Raw genomic sequence first — 19,728 nt, 5'->3', positions numbered from 1 at the left:
GAGCTCCAGACCCTCTCCTGGGAGAAAGGTGAGTGACTACTTACACAAATGTATACATACATACACACACACACTCACTTTTGCACAGTTTCAGGGGTTCTTAAGTTGGAAAGGCTTGTTAGAGATCAAGGCCCTGGTTTTGCAGCTGTGACGGCCCAGGCTTTACAAATGGGGTGCTGCTGGTCCAGCATCAAGAGCCCAGGGACAGTACCTGCCGCCGGAGCTCCTGCAGCTCCCTGCGGGCCTCCAGCCGGGAGCGCTCCACCTCCTGCAGCCCGGCCCGCAGCTCCTCGGCCTCCTTGCCCACAGCCACCCGCGCGTCCGCGAGCAGTGCCAGCTTCTGCTCCTTGTCCTCGTTGGCAAGCTTCAGGCTGGCGTGGGGAGGCAGAGGTCAGAGGCGGCCACTGGTCCCAGGAAAAGTACAGCGTGTAGGTCTACACAGAGGCCGCTCCCTGATCCCTCGAGTGCGTCCGGCCGGCTCTCAGCCCAGAGGTGCCCCAAGTGCTACTTGCCCACAGGGCCCCTCCTGAGCTGAGCCCTGGAGGGCCAGGGGCCAGGTCCAAGGCCACAAGAGGCAGGCCAGTGACTCCAAGGTTGGGGCTAGTCTCGGGGGTGACCCCAACAGGTGGGGTCACCTTGCCTTCCGCTACCTTTCCCTTTCTTTCAGATAAGAAAATCACCTAAACCCCCCCATGCACCCAGCTCCAGGGGCAAAGACTCCCCATCTGTGATTTCCGCAGAACCGTGGGGTGAAGTTGGCTTCCAGGGACGAGATCCAGTGTGAAGGACTCGGGGCGGGTCCCCTCGCGTTGCCCCACCTGATCCGCTCGCTCTCGGCCTTCTTCACGGCGGCCCGCAGCTCCTCGTTGGACCGCCGCAGGGCCTCGCGCTCCTGGACGCCCTCGCTCAGGCTGCGCCGCAGCTCGCTGGCCTCCTGGCGCTGGGCCTCGTGGCCATCCTGCCCCTCGCGCACCTTGCGCTGGGCCTCCAGCAGCTCCCGCCGCAGCCCGTCCCGGGCATCCTCCAGCAGGCGCAGCTGCGTCCGCAGCTCTTCTGCCTGGGAGGGTGGCAGGCCGTCATGGGACAGGGCACGGGCTCCGCTCCAGCTGGGACTTGGCCGAAACCAGCCCATACTCCTGTCCCTGGCCACGGGCACCTGCCACTTCCCTCTGCAGCCACTGAGACCACATGTGTGAGATCTGATTTGGCGCAAAGCATGATGGAGTTAGTGGTGTTTGGGCCTGGGATAATCAGCCTGGGATCTTTCGATGGAGGGACACCCAAGAGGCCTGGGACACCCCCAGTGCCCTGAGTCCCACATGTACACCCCAAGGACTCCATAAATGCTTATTGCCTCCTTTCTGCATTGGCTGTTCAATCGCTCTCACATGTGGGGACAAATCTCACACTCTTCTAGACCCCAGCAGGCCAGGCCCCAGTGGCATTCAGTGTGCTGCCCGGAAGAGGGGGGATAGCTCACCTCGCGCATCGAGGATTCCCGCTGCCTGTCCAGGTTTCGGGCCTGTTCTTGTAGCCTCTTCGCCTCCTGGGCGTGGGCGGCAGTGGCCTCCTCCAGCTCCGCCCGCAGGTCCCGCAGCTCGGACGTCAGGGCGTTCACGGTGCTCTAGGACAGGCGGGCTCCTCAGACTTGCTGCCACCATAGCCCTCCCCCGGCTGCTCCCGGCGGGGCCAGCTCAGCTGTCCACCTTCAGCTCCAAACATGGCCCTTCCTGCCGCCTGGCCAGACAGCCCTGCTGGTCCCTTGATGCCCATGAGTGCTGTCCCCACAGCTGCTCCTTCCCTCAGGCTAGGATTCACCAAGCTCTGCTTGACAACCTCCCTCTGATGGAGACTCCCAAGGAAGGGCTGCAGCTTCCCCCACAGCCCAGAGGCTTCTCCAGGGCAAAGCCATGTGCCCCACCCCTTAGACACGGGGCCCCTCCAGACAGGGCCACGCCTCCCAGCTGAGATGGAGGCCCACCTGCCTGGCCTGCCCTACCCGGTCCTGCTCCTGCCGGCTCTGAGCATCTCTCTTCTGCCGCTCCATCTCCAGGGAGATGGCGGCCAGGCTGTGCTGCGTGCCCAGTAGCTTCTCTGACAGTGCCGTCTTCTCGGACTCCTTCAGGGACAGGGCCTGGGCAGAGGCAGGGAGCAAAGAGGCTTGGGGCTTGGCTGGTCATGGGGACATGCTCGGGCCTTGCCCCCACCCTCCCCGGGGAAATGTGCCCACTGCGGTACCTCGTCTGGGTCACTGCAGGTGGACCCAGGGCAGCGGTGCAGACACACCCCTATGGCCCCAGAAACAGCCATATAGTAGGTCTGGACATGGACACAACTTAGAAATCTCCCTAACTGGCCGCAACAATGCTTGCCCTTCCTCACTCCCCTTTTACAGATGAGGAAACTGGCTCAAGAGGTAAGTGACTTGCTCAGGGGGACACGGCTAATGAGGAGACGGATGCTATCTAGCCTGACTCCATCACGACATTATGGGTAAGACAGGAGTTCGTTCTCCTGAGGAGGGTCCACTGATACATGTGGGCCTCGCGGGGACTGCTCAGATCTGAGGGCACTCGGGCCAGCCCACCGTGGCAGAAGGGATGGCGGACTATGGGTCCGCTTTCCTGGAGCAAGGGCTCACGGCGTCACAAAGGCAGTGCCACTTGGTGAGTTCCCACCATGTACCAGGCGTGGCTGACCACGGGACTCAGCAACCCTTCACACATGCCCCTTGAGCCCCCCATCCTGCAGGCGAGGACCCTGAGACCCAGAGAGGGACTCCCAGCTCCTAGCTGCTGGGTGGCTGAGGAGGGACTGGCCCCAGAACAGGGGCCGCCTCAGGCAGCCTCGGAGGCCACACCAGGGCTCACGAACCTGCTGCTTCTCGCTCTCGGCCAGGAGGAGGCCCTCGTCCCGCTCCTGCTGCAGGGCTGCGATCTCTTCACTCAGCTCCTCCTTCTCCGCCTCCAGCCGCGCCAGCAGCTCCTCCCGCTCCCGCTGCAGCTGGTTCTGCAGCTGGGCCCGCTCGGCCTCCAGCTCCCGCCAGGCTGCCTCCTGTGGGCAAGGCCCAGGCACCTGTGACCCCCCCAAGGCTCGGCCCAGGCAGCAAGAGCCACTTGTAGCCCAGACCCTGAGGGGCAGGGCCCGTGACCCGGTAACTACAAGGCAGGGTGAGTGATCAGGGCTGTGACGGGGACACACCAGGGCTGTGCAAGCCCCAGGGAGTGGCAGCAGCCTGGCCTGGGGGTCAGAGAACATTTCTCGAAGGAGAGATGGGCAGTGGTCAACCAGGTCAAGAGAGAAAAGAAACAGAGCCCCAGGCCCAGAGTCCAGCCCCAGAGATGGCCTGGAGGCTAGAGAGAAGCTGATGCACTGTTTAAGGTCCCTGGAGCTTGTACTACGAGGGGACACGGTGAGCAAAGGAACCAGAGTCACAGGCAGCAGCCAGGCCAGACCAGGCCCTGTGGGCTGTAAGGAGATGTTGGCCAATTCTGAGAACAGTCAGGGCAATAGAGAACCTCAAGTCAGGGTGACGAGGAGTATCCGAATTTGGGACTAAGGAGTTGTTCAAAGCTATGGAAGAGGGACAGGGATTGGGGCTCGGGTAGAGAGGAGCTGGGTGCGCTGTGAGGGACAAAGGTGGCCAGGGACAGCAGAACAGCTGGCCTGACGGGTGCAGATTTGATGACATTAAGAGGCCAAGTCAGGGGGCACCTGGGTAGCTCAGTGGGTTAAGCCTCTGCCTTTGGCTCAGGTCATGATCTCCAGGTCCTGAGATTGAGCCCCGAATTGGGCTCTCAGCTAGAGAGCTAAAGCCTGCTTCCCCCTCTCTCTCTGCCCGCCTCTCTGCCTACTTGTGATCTCTCTCTCTCTCTCAATCTCTCTGTCAAATAAATAAAATCTTAAAAAAAAAAAAAAAAAAAAGGAGGCCAAGTCAGAAGGCACAGGAGGAGTCAAAGAAGACACAGGAGTTTGGCTCCCTAGAGGGTGGGCGGGTGTGTAGGTAGAACCCAGAGAGAAAGATAGGCCCCCTCGGGGTCCCAGGCAGGTATCTGGCCCCAGCCCTAGGCCCCACCAATTAGTGAAAAGTAGACACAAGGGCTCCTTCTGCGAGTGATTTGCTGCCCCCTGCAGGAGAAGTGAGATGCATACCTGCCCCAATCCAAGAAGACCAAGAAGACTGTGGTGCCCCTCGGGTCATAAAGGACAGCCTGAACCTCTGTCGGAGGCAGCCCTGTCCAACACAGGTGACTCGGCAGCCCTGCCCCAAGGCCTGCTCTGGACGGTATCTCAGGACCATAATAATAGTGGAGCACTTATGAAATGCCAGTCACTATGCTAAACCCTTTCTACGGATGACCCCGCCTCATCCTCACAGTTCTACAGCATCATTGTCCCCATTGTTACAGAGGGGGAAATGAAGGCCCTTCAGGGAACCTAACCAGGATGTGGCCAAGATCAGGTCCCAACCCAGGCAATGAAATTCTAGAACCAGTGTTCTTAGATAGCTCTGTTCTGTCTTCTAGTAACCTGGCTCTATGTCCTTCTATGTGCTCAGGTTCCAGAGTGGTCTTTCATAGGCAGACAGCACTTCTTAGCAAAGGAAAATGCTTTCCTACTGTATGTCAGGTCAGCATTTCCCAACTGTGGCTCTGGATCACCTGCATCAGGCTCGCCAGGGCTGAACCCGATGTGGGGCCTGGGCAACTGTGCGTTTGAGAAGGCATACCCAGTGGCTTCTCTCGGCTGCCCCTAGGGTCTCTGGAACAGAGATGAAGTTCCATTTCACAGATTTGGAGACCAGTGCAGAGTGAGAAGGATAAGTTCTCTGAGGCCACAGAGGAGACACGGGTTCAGAGCCCTGCCTCCCCAACTGCCCAAACCTTCTCGCGCTGAAGTCGTTGCAAGTCCTCCTCGTGGGCCGTCCGCTGCTCCCGTAGAGAAGCCTGGGCCTCCCGCTCAGCCTGCACCAGCTTCTGTGCCATCAGCTCCTTGTCCAGAGCGGCCTTCTGCTCTGTAATTGTCATCTGTTGCCGTAGGCCTGCCAGCTCCCCTGCACAGGACGGACGGGAGGAGGGGACACGCTCGGGTCAGAACCGCCCTGTGGGCCAGCAGACTCAAGCCAGATGAGCCATGTGGGCGGAATCCCAGAGCGGAGAGGCTCCACCTGGGATCTAAGCTGAGCTGCCTTGGAGAAGCTTCTTACCCTCCCTGGGCCCGATTCCCCATCTGCCGCATGATTCCACTGGCCATGTCCCCCTCCCTATCTAGCCAGAATGGCATCAAAGGAAAGAAATGATAGGAGGAAGACTCCCTCGATAGGGAGGTTAGCAAAATACAACCACCCCCATAGAGGACCGAGCGCTTACGAGGGCTCAGACTCTTGCATGAGCCCGTGGGAGCTACGCTCACCGCAGATGCACTGTAACACTCGGGTAGCCAACCTCGTGCCCAACCTACAGAGGAGGGACTGGAGGCTCAGAGACAGGCAATTCCCCAAAGCCCAACAGCTTTCCATACAGCATCTCCTCGCATGACTGATGGCTACAAATGCGCTTGGTGGGCTGTCAGCACCAATGGATGTGACCATGGGGAAGCCACCCCCCACTGTGGACAATCTAAAAGCCACCTCCTGGGTAGGAAGCCCGCCAGAGCCTCTGTCGGCACTTCCCTTCCTGGTTCTGTCTGGCCCAGGGAGATGTGGACGGGAAAGCTAATTTTTGTGGCCCAAGCAGATGCCTAGTCAAGGCTTATTGAGCAAGAGGAAGCCCTGAGTTCGGATACTGGACGGGGAACGTGGAGGGAAGCAGGGCTGTGCAGGGGGTTGGGCTGAGAGAGTCCACAGCTCTGCAGGGAACTCAGACCTCTCTAAGTGCCCGGGTGACGAGAAACAGCCACTGCTGGCCGAGCCAGGCACTGTGCCAAGGTCTTCCCGTGCTTTTCTCGCCTCATCCTAGCAACAGCCTTAGAAGTGAGTGTTAGCACTGCTCACTGACAGATGAGGAACTGTGGCCCAGACAGGGAAGGGGCTTGCCAGAGAAAGCTCGGATCTAAGTGGCAGCAGCAGGATTGGAACTCAGGTTAGCCAGACTCCAAAGCCAGTGCTCCCAACTTCTGGTGACCCCAGGACCCGACAGGTTACAGCCTGAGCTGGAGCCTGGAGTTCCCCACCCCCAATTCAGGACCCCCCCATACCGGTCAGGGCTTCCTTGGCCAGCAGCAGGGCCTGGCCATCGGCTTCCAGCTGCTCCCGGCGGGCCTCAAGCTGCGCCAGCTGCCGCTGCACCTCAAACAGGCTACTCTCCAGGGCTTCCTTCTCCAGGCTGCAGCACACACAATCCGAGGCCTTGGGACTCAGCTTCCCAGGCCCCAGGAAACGGTGACTACCGGGGCGTGGCCAGCTGTGGGCCAGGTGCCAACCTACCTGCTCAGCCAGGCCCACGCTCCCTGGGGAAGCCAGGGCCCCTAGCTAGGACATGCTGGCAAGCCTGGGTCCTAAGTAACCATCCCTGCAGACCAATGCCAGGGTGTGGCTGGTCACAGTGCGGCCCCGGGCAGACCCCCAGGGTGGTGGTGAGCCCAAGGGCCTTACCGTAAGCGAGTGGCCTCCTCCGACAGGGTCCGGCCTTCTCGCTCAGCTGCTGCCAGCTGCACCGCAAGGCCAGCCCGCTCCTTGGCTAGCGCCTCCTTCTCCCGGGCCGCCCTCTCCAGCGCCTCCACCTGCCGCTGGGTCTCCCTCCGTGCCTGCTCCAGCTCGTGCTCCCGCCCGCTCAGCTGCCGGGAGAGCTGCCCCCCAACCCCGGGCACTATGAGCACCACTCCCCGAATCTCCCAGCTGCTCACCAAGCAGCACTCCAAGCCTGAGCCCAACCCCGCCCTGGCCAGGCAGGTGGGAGACCTGGGTTCAAGCCCAGGCTGGACCCCGACGTGCTATGCGTGCCTGGGACAAGTCACAGCCCTCTCTGGACCCGCAATGTACACTTGTACCAAAGCACATAAGCATCCTCATGCGGTTTGGGGGTAAGTTTCTGGAGGAGCTGAATATACAAAACAGACTCGGAGTGGAGACCTGGAGCCCTGCTCCCCATCTAGGGGATGCCCCATGGCCCATCCCCTAGAGCCCCTTCCCAGGAACCCCGGCCCCCTACCCCTGGATCCCTAAAGCCCTAAGGTGCCTTCCAGCTGTGTTCTACAGTCTAAGATTGCAATTCAAAAATTCTCTATCTGGTATCATATCGTGAATTCTTACTGAGCAGCGAGGTCTCCATCTACCAAGTACTTACACGGTGCACACTTCAGAACAGTCCTTTGTGATAAGAACTGTTAGCCCCATGTTACAGAGGAGGAAACTGCGGCATAAAGAGGTTGGGTAGCTTGCCCAGGGCTCCCAGCTAGCAAAGGGAGGGCTGGATATAAACCCAGAATCAAGCTCCTAGGCCTGGGAGTTAGGCCAGCACCAGATGCTGGGGGCTGGGAGCCTGAAAGCCCCACCCACCTGCTCCCCCTCGCCCCGCTCCCACACCCACCTGGGCCAGCTGCTCTTGCAGCCGGGAGCGCTCCTGGCGCAGCGAGGGAAGCTGGAACTCCAGGGCCTCCCGGGCCTGCTCCGCCACCCGCAGGGAGCCCTCCAGGCCCTGCTGCTCCACCTCCTGCTCCAGCCGCAGCTGCTCCAGCCGCTCCTGCTCCTCCCTCGCCAAGGAGGCCTCCTGCTCCACCTGCCGCTGCCGGCCCAACAGGGCGGCCTTCTCCTCTTCGAGCTGCGGCAGCCGGGTGGCAGCAGAAGGAGCAGGTCGGCTCAGCCCCTCCACCTACGGAAGGGGGTCCCACCCAGGACCAAGGATGCCCCCTCCTCTGCACCACTCGCCCACCCCAACCAGCCCAGGGGAGGGCCCATGGGGAGAAAGGGTGGTCCCTCGGGCGTGTGGACAGAAAGAGGGGCAGTGACCAAGACAGGTGCAGGGCTAGAGGTGTACAAGGAGGGAGGCACCGGGGCGGGGGGGCCCGCTGGCGCCAGCCTACCTGGGCGACAAGGCGGTTCAGACCCAGCTTGTCCTGTGCGAGGCTCTCGTTGAGGGCGCTCAGCTTGGACAAGGAGTCCCGGAGCGAGGCCTCCTCTACTCTCAGCTTGGTCACCGAGAGCTCAAGCTCCACGCGGCCGGCCTCCGCCTGCCGGGCCAGGGCGGCCAGGGATGGTCAGAGGGGAGAGGCGGAGAGAGAAGGGAGCCGGGGAAAAGCAGGAAAAGACGCGCAGAGACGGGGAGATGGGAGAAGGTGGAGAGATGGAGGCAGGAGTGTGGGGTGGCACAAGAGGCAGAGAGAGGGGGGCCCCTCCGAGATGGTGGGGTGGGGGGGCGAGAGAACACATGACGTGAGACGGAAACCTACCAGTGAGGAAGGAAGGCCTGCTGCCTTCGAAGCTACGCAAAAGCCACACATGGCAAAGCTGTGTGGGAGCAGGTGGACCCCAGGTCGTGCAGGGCAGGGCCAGGGCCAGAGGGTCCCTCAGAGTGGGGTCTAGGGGGGCACTATCAGGACCCAGACTATGGGGTGGGCAGGCACCCACCAAGGACAGCGCCCCTGGCTCCACAGTCCCCAGGACCTGCATCTGGAGATGGGACGGGCTGACCTGAAAAACAGGCACTGGCCCAGGAGCGGGTGGAAAGGCAAGGACAGGACCACGAACAGAGGGCAGGTCACTTGTGGCTGGGGTGTGAGGTCAGCCTGCGGTCAGGGCTCAGCCCGAGGCCAGCCTGGCGCCGGGGTCAGTCTGCGGCCAGAGTGAGAAGGCCTAGGGCCCTGGGGGAGGGACGGGTTAGTGGTGGTGCCACCCCGAGGCTCCCACCTTGGTCAGCGCCTCGGCCACCTCGGCCTTCTCCGCCTGCAGCATGTCCCGCTGCAGCGTGGCAGAGCTCAGCGCTTCCCTCACGGCCACCAGCTCCTTTGCCAGCCCCGAGCGCTTCCCTTCCAGCTGCTCTAGCTGTCTGTGGCTGTGGGACAGAGGGTGCCGGCCGGGCCTGAGACAGGAGCCCTGGAGGCCAGAGCCTTACTCAAAAGAACAGCCAAGCCCTCTGCTTCGGGATCTGTGACTCTGGGCCTCGGTTTTCACATCTACAAAATGGGGTAACAGCTGCCTCATGAAGCTGTTTTAAGGATACAGGACCTACTGAACACGAAGTGCTTAGAACAGTGCCTGACATACCTCCCTCCAACAGCTGGTAGAAACATGAATGATACCGAGTACCACGAGGTACTAACCAGCGCCATGACTTACGCCTCAGAGGAGAAAGCAGGGCGTGCACGGTGAAGAGGTTAATGCTGAAGGCAGAATGCCTGGGTTCAAATCCTGGTTCTTCTACTAACTAGCTGTGGGACCTTGGTCAAATTACATGACCCTTCTGTGCCTCAGTTTCACCACCCACAAAATGGGGACAGCGGCAGGTCCTACATCACAGAGTTACCATGAGGCCTGAACAAGGGAACGATGGCGCTTAAAATGGTGTCCGGCACTTGGTAATATTATAATTAACATTATTCCTGTAACTTGCCATTTATAATACAATATGATTATGACCACGGTCATCCGAACACTGGCTGTTGTCACCACCCCCACCCCTACCTCACAGGGTCTTCTGATCCCAGGAAGTGAGTCTACGTCTGAGCCTGTAGCCTGACACGGGGCTGGTCGGAAGGCCCCACCTCAGAGGGGTGCCGTGGAGATTCCTCCAGACAGCAGGGGGCGTGGGTCCCCCCGCCCCGACCCCAGCCCCCAGGAACACCATTGGGAGCCCCACGGTCTGTTTCAGTGGCCCTGGCAGGAGACCAGGAGCCACTGACCTGCGCTCCAGCTCCCTGCGAGCCCACGTGCTGTCCTGCGCGGTGTCCTCCCGCTCCTCCTCCAGCCGGTCCCGCTGGCGCCTCAGCTCCTCCTGGGCCGCCTGCAGCTTCTCCCGCTCCTGCCGCAGCTCCTCGGCCTGCTGCTGGGCTGCCTGCAGGCTGCAGGCCAGGCTGTCCTTCTCCCTGCAGGACCAGAGCCGGGGGCGCTGTCGGGGACACTGGGGCTGCTTTCCCCAGGGAAGGAGGCCAAGCTGCAGTCCTAGCCTCAGCCACAGCCTCCGACCTCTAAGGCACGTGCCTCCAGGAAGCCTTCCCTGCCCCACTCCATGGGTGACTCACTTCATCCACATCTCCCTGGAGCCGACTCTTCCCCAGGGCGACATCCCAACAGCCAAACCCCCCAGCTCAGAGGCCCAGCAGGATGGATGGAGGCACTGGCATTATTTCCAACCACCCCACCAGGCTGAAGAGACCAGGCCAGGCTCCTGGGACCCGCAGGCAGTGCCAGTCCATTCGACAAGGAGATACCCCTACAGCTCTTCCACCCTCCCAAGCCCCATGATTCTGGAGACAGAGCTCGGTGTGCCCAGATGCCACCCTTCCTGCTGCACAGTGGGAGCCAGCAGTGGAGGGACGGGGCAGCAACCCGGAACTCTGGAGATTTTCAGAGTGCTGCCTTCTCCCCCAGTTCCAGCAGTCACAACAAAGCAGGGGTGGGGAGTGTGTCTGTCACCCCTCCTTCCTAGCCAGCTGGGGTTTTCAGCTCAAGCTGAGGACCGACTGCTGGCATCGTCTCCATGGCCCCTACCTCTTCACTCGAAGGGACAACCTGGGTGTGTGCTAGACACTAAGGTCGGCAGGACGTGAGAAAAACCACACAGCACAACATTAAAACAGCACAATGCAAAGTGAGGTGTTCACTGTGTACATGACTACAGGAATGCCCTCCTTCCAAGGCATGGGAAGCTCTGGTTTTGCTTCCAGAAGGACATGAATTCCAAGTTCTACCCCCAGCCACACCACTGTGTCAGCTTGGACAAGTCTCTCAAGCTCGGGACAGTCACAGCTCCAAACAGCATGACTCTGATGCGGAGACTAACTGGGCTAAGACACGTAATGCACTTGGAACGGAGCCTGGCACCCGGCAGGTGTATGGGGAGCGTCCCCTGCCTCACTACCCAGAAGCACAACAGGAAGCAGAACTAGTGCATAATGGGTTGGGCTGCGACGAGGGCCCACGTTTTTATTTTCCCTTCATTTTCGGAAATTTTTACTCTGCAGTTACATTTATGAAGAGACACAGCAAGCAACAACAACAACAAAACACAAAAATAACCAGGCAGGTAAGAGCAGATAATTTCTTAGCACTGTCCATAGAACTCTCTGAGATGATCAAAATGTTCTATGGCTGTGTGTGGCTACCGAGCACTTAAAACGTGGCGAGGACAACTGAAGGACTAAACTTTTACTTTTTAAAATGATTAACTGGGGGCACCTGAGTGGCTCAGTCGGTTAAGCAACTGCCTTGGGCTCAGGTCATGATCCCTGAGTCCTGGGATCGAGCCCCACATCGGACTTGCCGCTCAGGGGAGAGCCTGCTTCCCCCTCTCCTTCTGTCTCCCGGCTTGTGCTCTCACTCTCTCTGTCAAATAAATATGTAAAATCTTTTTATAAAGACAAGATTTTATGTATTTATTTACTAGAGCACAAGCAGGGGGAAGGGCACAGGGAGCAGCAGACCCCTGGCAAAGCAGGGAGCCCCACACGGGACTCAATCCCAGGACTCCAGGATCATGATCTGAGCCAAAGGCAGATGCTTAACGACGGAGCCACCCAGGAGCCCCCATAATGCTTAATTGAATTTTAACAGACATACAAGGCCAGTGATGACCACGTGCTTTTAGGATCGGGCTGGCATGAGATCTGGGCCCCCACCTCTGACCTCTCAGGCACCTGCTCAGAAGGTCCACGGTGCTCCGAAGACGCTGGGCTTCACGCTGGGCATCCTCCTGAGCCTGGGTGGCCCCGCTGGTCTCGTCCCGCAGACGCTGTAGCTGCTCCTCCAAGCCGCGGCGCTCACTCTCACTGTCACTGAGCTGCTTCCGCAGGGCGCCCAGGAGGTCCTGGCTGGCCTCATAGCGCCCACGGATGTCCTGTGGCATGGGAACCGCTCAGTCCAGGGGAGCCCTCGGAAGCTCCCAGAGCGCCCCCCACTCCACTCAACCAGCCCACTCTGCAGCCCAGGCCCGAGCCAGGAGAGGGGGGCTAAGGCCCCACACTAGGTTTCCACTCCCTTTCACTGTGCCCCCACTGCCCTTTAGAGCGCTCTTCCATGGCTTGGAGCCCCCATTTCCTTGGCCACTCTGACCTAAGCCCCACACAAACCACCAAGCACACTCTGTCCTCTCCCGGATTCTGACTACCCCGGGGCTCCCAGGCCCCTCCCCTTTGCATCCGGGTTCTGACTCTCCCCCAGACTCCTCGCTGTCCCTAGTTCTCCAGCTCTTCTGATCCTAGATTGATTCCCGCCCCACCCTCCACCCGGCCTTTTCCTGGTTCCCGGGTCCTGGCTGTCTGTCCAGTAATCTCCATTCTACACCAGCGCTCTAGCTCTGCCCCAGGCTCCGCCGCCCTCTGCCCAAGTACCTCCCACTCTGGGCTCAGATCTGCCTCCTCGCTCTGGGCCACTTCCATGGGTCCTGACTCAGTTGCTTGCTCTCAGGGCTCTGGCTCTACTCCAGGACTCAGGCCCGCACTCCTCCCCCGGAACTCTGGCTCCGCCCCCAGGGCACTGGCTCCGCCCCGAGTGGCCCAAAGCCCAACCCCCGGGACTCTGGCACCGCCCTGGAGGGCGCTGGGGCCCCTCTGACCTGAATCTGCAGCTGGCGCTTGTGCAGGGCCGAGTGGATCAGGGCGAGTGTGGAGGAGTCGGAGCAGGCTGGGGATGGGCCTCGGCGCGGGGATCGGCCGCGGGCCGGCGAGGAACGCCGCGGCGGGGAGGGGGTCCTGGGGCCCGAGAGCCCCCGCAGGCTGCCGTCCGATGCATCCGCCGTGCGCTCAGAGCCGCTTAGCTGGACCCCACTCTCCATGTCCGACAGCACCGCCTGAGGTGGGGTAGGGCGACCACTGAGGAGGGGGCCACGGATTAGCTGGCCCAGGCGAGGCAGTGGGGTCCCGGGGCCAGGTGTCCGGCTTCCTCGCACACTCCGCAGCACATTCCAAGCTTCCCACAGGTCTTCCCGATTCCTGGCTCACAGCCCTCGGCACCCCGGTGAGGTCTCCCGTGTATCACCCAGCCGTGATCGGGCCGTTCTCACCGATGGGCCTCCCCTCTCAGGCTGGGGCTCCCCTCAGGGTAGAGGCCAGGCTCAGCCAGCAGGGGTGTCCAACAGCAGCAGCCTGGGTCCCCAGGACCCCCAACCATTCGCAGTTCAGCTCAAGGCCACCAGAGCGGCGGTGCTCCCCGCCGGCCGAGCCCCGCCCCGCACAGGGCTCCCTCCCACCTCACACCTGTGCCAGGTCCCTCAGGGTCTGCTGCAAACCCTCTCCGTCTTCTGTCTCCAGGGCCGCCTGCTCCTGGAGCCGCAGGGATTCCTGGAGTGATGTCGGGGAGACGAAGAAACGGTGGTCAGGCTCTATGCCCAGTCTGAAGCTCCCCTGTCCTTTCCCTTCCTGGAGGCCCTGCCCATCAGGAGATCTCTAAGGCCATGACCACAGGCCAGCGCTTGGTAGACCCTGTAGCAGCCCCAGGGCTCCCACTGAACAGTCCAGGCCCAGAGGGGCACTGTGTCGCCATACGGCTCACACAGACTATTGGAGGAGAGCTGGACATAGAACCCAGGCCATGGGACACCTGGGTGGCTTAGCTGGTTAAGCATCTGCCTTTGGCTCAGGTCATGATCCCAGGGTTCTGGGATCAAGCCCCACATCAGGCTCCCTGCTCCAAGGGGAGCCTGCTTCTCCTTCTCCCTCTATCTGTCACACCCTCTGCTTGTGTTGTCTCTCCCTAATACATAAATAAAATCTTTAAAAGAAAAAAAAAAAAAAGAACCCAGGCCAGGCCCCACACAGAAGGATGACCAACCCAGCACTACCCTTGAAGGGTGTCCTTTTCCGGGGAAGGCAGCCGAGCTCCAAGAAAAGGAGCCCTGGGCTAGCAGGGCACAGACCTATGTTCAAGCCCCACCTTATTTGCTCTGAGACTAGGCAAGTACTACCCCTTGGCCTCAGCTCCCTCATCTGTGTAATGGGAATCAAGCTACAGGGCTGCTGAGAGGATGAAATAGGATGAAGGAGGTGAACACACTTACCACCAAGCCTGGCACGCACTAGGGGCTCGCACTAGGGGCTCACACTAAGCCTGGCACGCACTAGGAGCTCAGTGAATGAGGGATGAAACTGAGCCTACACAGGATGCTAAGAGTTGCCCAAGCAAGCATGACCCTCATCCAGGGGTCTGGTCTATCTCTCGATCCCATCCTCCACATCTCAGGGGCAGCCACATCTCACCAGGGCCTCAAGCTTCTCGCTCAGGGCCTTGTTGACCCGCTCCTTCTCCAGATTCTGGTTCTGAAGGCGCTCTACTGTCAGGGCCAGCTCGGTCACTCTGGAGGAAGGGCAGTAACAGAGATGAAGGGAAGACGCACCCCACCTTCTCCTCAAACCCACCAGCTCTGTGTCCTTCATGCCTTCCCAAACCTCAGGGAGAGACCCTAGCATCCGTGTCCCTGGCTGTATGACCTTGAGTGAGTCCCTCCCCTCTGCGGCTCAGGCTGATCCTCTATAAAGGAGAAGGAGGCTGCTATTTGCTTTACCACTGGGACTCGCCCAGGTCTCTGGAGCGAGGAGCCCAAGTTCTAGCATCAGCAGTTAAACTGCTCATTAATGTGCTCTGGGCAAGAGCCCCCCAAAACTCAGTCTCTCCCTCTGTCACAAAGGGTGTGACTGGGGCAGACTAGGGAGAAAGGCCTGTGGCCAGTGAACAGGCACTCGCTCCTCCCTGCATCCCCAGATGCCCCCTGCGCAGGGCAGCCCGCCTCCTGTGCTGCCCACCAGGCACCCACCTGGCACTGAGATTGGCCTTGTCCAGGTTGCTCTGCACCTGCAGCTGGGCCAGCTCCTTCTCCTGGAGCACCTTGTCCCGCAGCTGCTCGTCCAGCTGTAGCTGCAGCAGCGCCTGCTTCTCCAGGGCTGCCTCGGCCCGGCTCTCAGCCAGCTGCAGGCCGGTGCTCAGCCCCAGGTCTGCCTCCTGGATGGCTCTTGAGGTCCGGGCCAGCTCCCCTCCCAAATGCAGCAGGTCTCTGGTGGAGAGAACACGGGATAGGCATGGGATGCGGGCAGGCTCCCAAGGATAAATTAAAACTATCCCAGGATGCTACAGTGGGATGTCACTAACAGGTTGGCAAAAAAAGAAAAAAGAAAAGTCACATAACACACAATGCAGGTGAGACTGTGGAGAAACAGGCCTTGCGGCAGGAGGGTAAGTGGGTGTAACCACGACACAGGGCAATTAGGAAGAGTTCTGACAATTATAAGTGGATAGGCTATTTGACCCACCAACTATACCCATAAGAGCTGATCCTACAGATATGGCCCCAATGCAAGGAAGGGGACCTGTGCACAAGGTGATCCCCTGTAGCACTGTTCATGGAAGAAATACTGGGGAGAGTCTAAATGTGCATCAAGAGGGCTACTACTTTTTTTTAATTTTTATTTATTTATTTGAGACACACAGAGAGAGAATACAAAAAAGGGGGGGGGCAAAGGGAGAGGGAGAAACCATACTCCCTGCTGAGCAGGGAGCCGGAAGTGGGGCTCCATTCCAGGACCCCAGGATCGTGACCTGAGTTGAAGGCAGATGCTTAACCAACTAAGCCACTCAGGCGCCCCAAAAGAGGGCTACTATTAAATAAATTTGGCATATCCCCTCGGCGAATACTCTGTAGCCAAGAAAAATGGGGAAACTGTTCAAAGTTTGATACGGAGCCACCTCCCACTTATAGCTATTAGGTGAAGACAGCATCTTCAAGAACACAAAGATGAAATTCCACCAAGAGTATGGAGAAAAGGGGGAGGGGAGGGAGAGAAAGAGACAGAGAGAGAGAGAGAGAGAGTGTGTGTGTGTGTGTGATCTGCTGTATTTGCTTGAATAAAATAAGCCTGGAAGGTCATGAAGGAAATTGGTCATACCACTTGTCTCCAGGGAGGGAGGGAAGCATCTGGACCAGAGAAATGGGGACAGGGGAGACTTTTCACTGTATACCCTTTTGAAGTTTGAACCGTGTGAATATGTGAGTTGTTCAAAAGTAAAATGTTAAATTTTTATTTTTTAAAAGATTTATTCATTTATTGGGGAGGGGGGAGCAGAGAGAGTCCCAAGCCAACTCCACACCAAGCATGGGGCCCAACATGGGGCTCCAGCTCACAACCCTGAGATCATGACCTAAGCCAAACCCAAGAGCTGGATGCTTAACTGAGCCACCCAGAGGCCCCATACCTCAATGAAACTTTAAAAAATTTAATCTTAAATTGAAAATAAGTAAAGGGGTACCTGAAACCCAGACCTGAATCTGATCAAGAATTAAAATCCAGGGGCGCCTGGGTGGCTCAGTGGGTTAAAGCCTCTGCCTTCAGCTCAGGTTATGACCCCAGGGTCCTGGAATCAAGCGCCACATTGGGCTCTCTGCTCAGCAGGGAGACGGCTTCCTCCTCTCTCTGCCTGTCTCTCTGCCTATCTGTGATCTCTGTCTGTCAAATAAATAAATAAAATCTTAAAAAAAAAAAAAAGAATTAGGGCGCCTGGGTGGCTCAGTGGGTTAAGCCGCTGCCTTCGGCTCAGGTCATGATCTCAGAGTTCTGGGATCGAGTCCCGCATGGGGCTCTCTGCTCAGCAGGGAGCCTGCTTCCCTCTCTCTCTCTCTGCCTGCCTCTCTACTTGTGGTTTCTCTCTGTCAAATAAATAAATAAATAAATCTTTAAAAAAAAAAAAAAAAAAGAATTAAATCCAGGGGTGCCTGGGTGGCTCAGTTTGTTAAGCATCTTAGTCTTCGGCTCAGGTCATGATCCTGGGGTTCTGAGATCAGACCCTGCCTTGGGCTCCCTGCTTAGCGGTGAGCCTGCTTCTCCTTCTCCCTCCGCCCCTCCTCCCTGCTCCTGCTCTCTTCACTATCTCTCTCTCTCTCTCAAATAAATAAGTAAAATCTTAAAAAAGAAAGAATTAAATTTCACATCCAACTGACAGGAAATATAGGGGACAAGGTGTTAAACACCACCTCAGAATCCAGACTGTGGGAAACTTTTAGGACAACTGTCCTAGTTTCCTTTCCTTTATTTATTTATTTATTTAAGAGGCCGGGGTGGGGGGTGGTGAGGGGGGGAGTGCTACAGCAGCAGGAAGGAGAAGCGGACTCCCCGCTGAGCAGGCAGCCTGATGTGGGGCTGGATCCCAGGACAATGGGATCATGACCTGAACCAAAGGCAGCAGCCTAACTGACTGAGCCACCCAGGCGCCCCCCAACTATCCCAGTTTCCTACACGAATAAATGAAAAGACTTAAAACACAAGTCAGCCAGTCACAGTTGGTGAGCATCTATGGGTTTTAATTCAAACAAATTATGAAAACAAGTGACTCGGGGCGCCTGGGTGGCTCAGTCATTAAGGGTCTGCCTTCGGTTCAGGTCATGATCCTAGGGTCTTGGGATCGAGCCCCATGTCGAGCTCTCTGCTCCTCAGGAAGCCTGTTTCTCCCTCCCTCACTCCCCCTGCCTGGGTTCCCTCTCTCGCTGTGTCTCTCTCTGTCAAATAAACAAGTAAAATCTTAAAAAAAAAAAAAAAAAGCGAATCATCTATGACACTGATGTGTCAACTGGAAATCCGGACACTGAATACCCAATGACTTTAACATAAGATCATTAATTAAACAAAATTTTAATGCAGAAAAGGAAAAGAAGGGGTTGGCCTGCCTCAGCTCTCCCACAGTCTCACCTGCTCAAAGATTAAGCAGGACACACTCCCCTGCTGATGTGGCCCTTTGAGGCTCTCCCAGCCTGACCTCCCTTCCCTGCTTTTTGCTTCAGCCCCATCGACTGCCATGTCCTCCTACCTCCAAGCCTCCGCTCCCACTCTTCTCTCTGCCTGGAGTGCCCCTGGCTCTGCTGGTTAAAATCCTACCTAGCCCTTGAGGTCGGTGCAAATTCCACCTCCTCTATGAACTGTTTCTTTGACCTCCCCAACCCTCCCATCCTCCTTAGAATCTGGGATATTCTCTGTTCTATTTCCATGTCACTCACCACTCACTTCCTCAGTCTAGAATTTTGGGGGTCCGTATCTTTGCATCACTAGAGCCTGTGAAGTCCTGTAGCAGAAGCTGAACAGTCCAGTGGATTAAAAGCAGGAGCTATAAATCCTGACTCAGCCACTTACTTACTGCTGTGTGACCTTGGGAAGGTCACTCTACCCCTCTGAGCCCCGGTGCCCTCATCTGTAAAATGGGGATTATAGTTCCTACCTCCCAGGGACGCTGTAGATCTCGGAAGAAACAAAATGGCCTAAGAGCCTAGCTCACTGTAAACACCCAGCAAATGCTGACTGCCAGGAGTGGTAGGAGTTCACATGACTAGTTGTCTCTGCATTTCCACAGAGCCTGGCACACAGTAGGTGTGTTGGGCTGGACTGAAGTTCAACTGAGCTGAGTTGAATCCAACTCAAAAAGCGGGGCTGTCTCCCAGCTGCCGCCGCGTCTCCCCAGGCCGCCCCTCCGCCACCCGGGCCTCACTCACCTCTCGGTGGACATCTTCACCTCGCTGACCAGCCGTCGGACCCCCACAACCTGTCTCCAGAGGAGGAGCAGACGGCTGTGCTCATTGCTGAAGTAGGTGTTGAAGGACTGGAGGGAAGGCGGGCTGCGTGAGGGCCGGCCCGCCCCCGCCGCGGACAGCCCCGCCCCCGCCGCGGCCCCGCCTCCTCCCATAACTCAGATCCGTGGTCGTGGGACCTAGGCGTGGGTCTTCCCCACCCCACTCCCGCCACGAGCCAGCGCCCCAAGCCAGCATACAGGGGAAGTGGAGGCTGTACCGCTCGGGATCCCACGCCTCCCTCCCGCACAGGGAATCAGGTTGCAACGCCTCCACGGGCAGCAGCTGAAGGAGGCCGTGCAAAGGTCGTAAAGTGCTGGAGAGGGCGTCTGGGCATCTCGGTGGGTTAAAGCCTCTGCCTTCAGCTCAGGTCATGATCTCTGGATCCCGGGATCGAGCCCCATATCGGGTACCCAGAGAGCCCGCTTCCCCCTCTTTCTGCCTGCCTTTCTGCCTACTTGTGACCTCTCTCTCTGTCAAATAAATAAAATCTTAAAGAAAAAAAAAAAGAGAGAGAGATCCTGCTACCAGCGGCATCCCAGCCTCACTGTGGGCAGGTTACATAACCTCTCTTTAAAATGAGCGTGACAGCACCTACCACACACAGTTATTATGAGGATCAGAGGAGAAAATGCACGCCGGGCACGTGGTATGGGCTGAGCAAGGCCAGCTCTTACGATAACAACTATTTACTTCTGCTAAAGGGCTCACCCACCGGCAGGGACCCCTCTACTGACCCCTCAGGTCAGGCTGGGCCCCTGAGGCCCCACTGGCCTCCCAGCACCCCCATGCCCACCTCTTCCTCACGCCTCCACGCCGCCTCCCGCTGCTCCAGCTCCTTCCGACAGCGTGTCCAGTCGGCGGTCACCTTGCGTATGTCCTCGCTCAGAGCCTGGTTGGCGGAGTTCGCCTGGTCCAGCTGCTCTCGGAGCATGGAGTTCACCTGGGCCAGGCTGGCACTCCTGGGGGTGCAAAAGGGACTGGTGGGCCCATGGCAGGAGAGACAGCCCTGCCAGCCTGCCAGCCCTGCGCCCTCGCAGCC

At 58.6% G+C, this 19,728-nt stretch overlaps 1 protein-coding gene across 2 annotated transcripts in view; it reads right to left on the bottom strand.

Moving 5' to 3' along the window:
* CROCC (ciliary rootlet coiled-coil, rootletin) overlaps positions 1-19,728 on the bottom strand; it is a 40,539-nt gene that overhangs the window by 13,585 nt on the left and 7,226 nt on the right. The window contains exons 7-25 of one of the 2 annotated variants that reach the window (XM_044237260.1): positions 19,483-19,648; positions 18,612-18,718; positions 14,898-15,134; positions 14,344-14,440; positions 13,345-13,428; positions 12,705-12,938; positions 11,788-11,987; positions 9,835-10,017; positions 8,843-8,987; positions 8,020-8,166; positions 7,527-7,757; positions 6,593-6,786; positions 6,196-6,323; positions 4,884-5,053; positions 2,875-3,054; positions 1,982-2,134; positions 1,481-1,624; positions 819-1,057; positions 212-371 (exon numbers count right to left, since the gene is read on the bottom strand). In XM_044237260.1, coding sequence (XP_044093195.1) covers positions 212-371; positions 819-1,057; positions 1,481-1,624; positions 1,982-2,134; positions 2,875-3,054; positions 4,884-5,053; positions 6,196-6,323; positions 6,593-6,786; positions 7,527-7,757; positions 8,020-8,166; positions 8,843-8,987; positions 9,835-10,017; positions 11,788-11,987; positions 12,705-12,938; positions 13,345-13,428; positions 14,344-14,440; positions 14,898-15,134; positions 18,612-18,718; positions 19,483-19,648 — 3,199 coding nt within the window. The remainder of the gene's footprint in view (positions 1-211; positions 372-818; positions 1,058-1,480; positions 1,625-1,981; positions 2,135-2,874; positions 3,055-4,883; positions 5,054-6,195; positions 6,324-6,592; positions 6,787-7,526; positions 7,758-8,019; positions 8,167-8,842; positions 8,988-9,834; positions 10,018-11,787; positions 11,988-12,704; positions 12,939-13,344; positions 13,429-14,343; positions 14,441-14,897; positions 15,135-18,611; positions 18,719-19,482; positions 19,649-19,728) is intronic. The other variant, XM_044237261.1, reaches the window with a different exon arrangement.

The sequence above is a fragment of the Neovison vison genome, chromosome 2 (genome assembly GCF_020171115.1).
Source record: "Neovison vison isolate M4711 chromosome 2, ASM_NN_V1, whole genome shotgun sequence".
Classification (NCBI taxonomy): domain Eukaryota; kingdom Metazoa; phylum Chordata; class Mammalia; order Carnivora; family Mustelidae; genus Neogale; species Neogale vison.
Note: the sequence above shows the minus strand (reverse complement) of the source record. Positions and strands in the feature narration are given on the sequence as shown.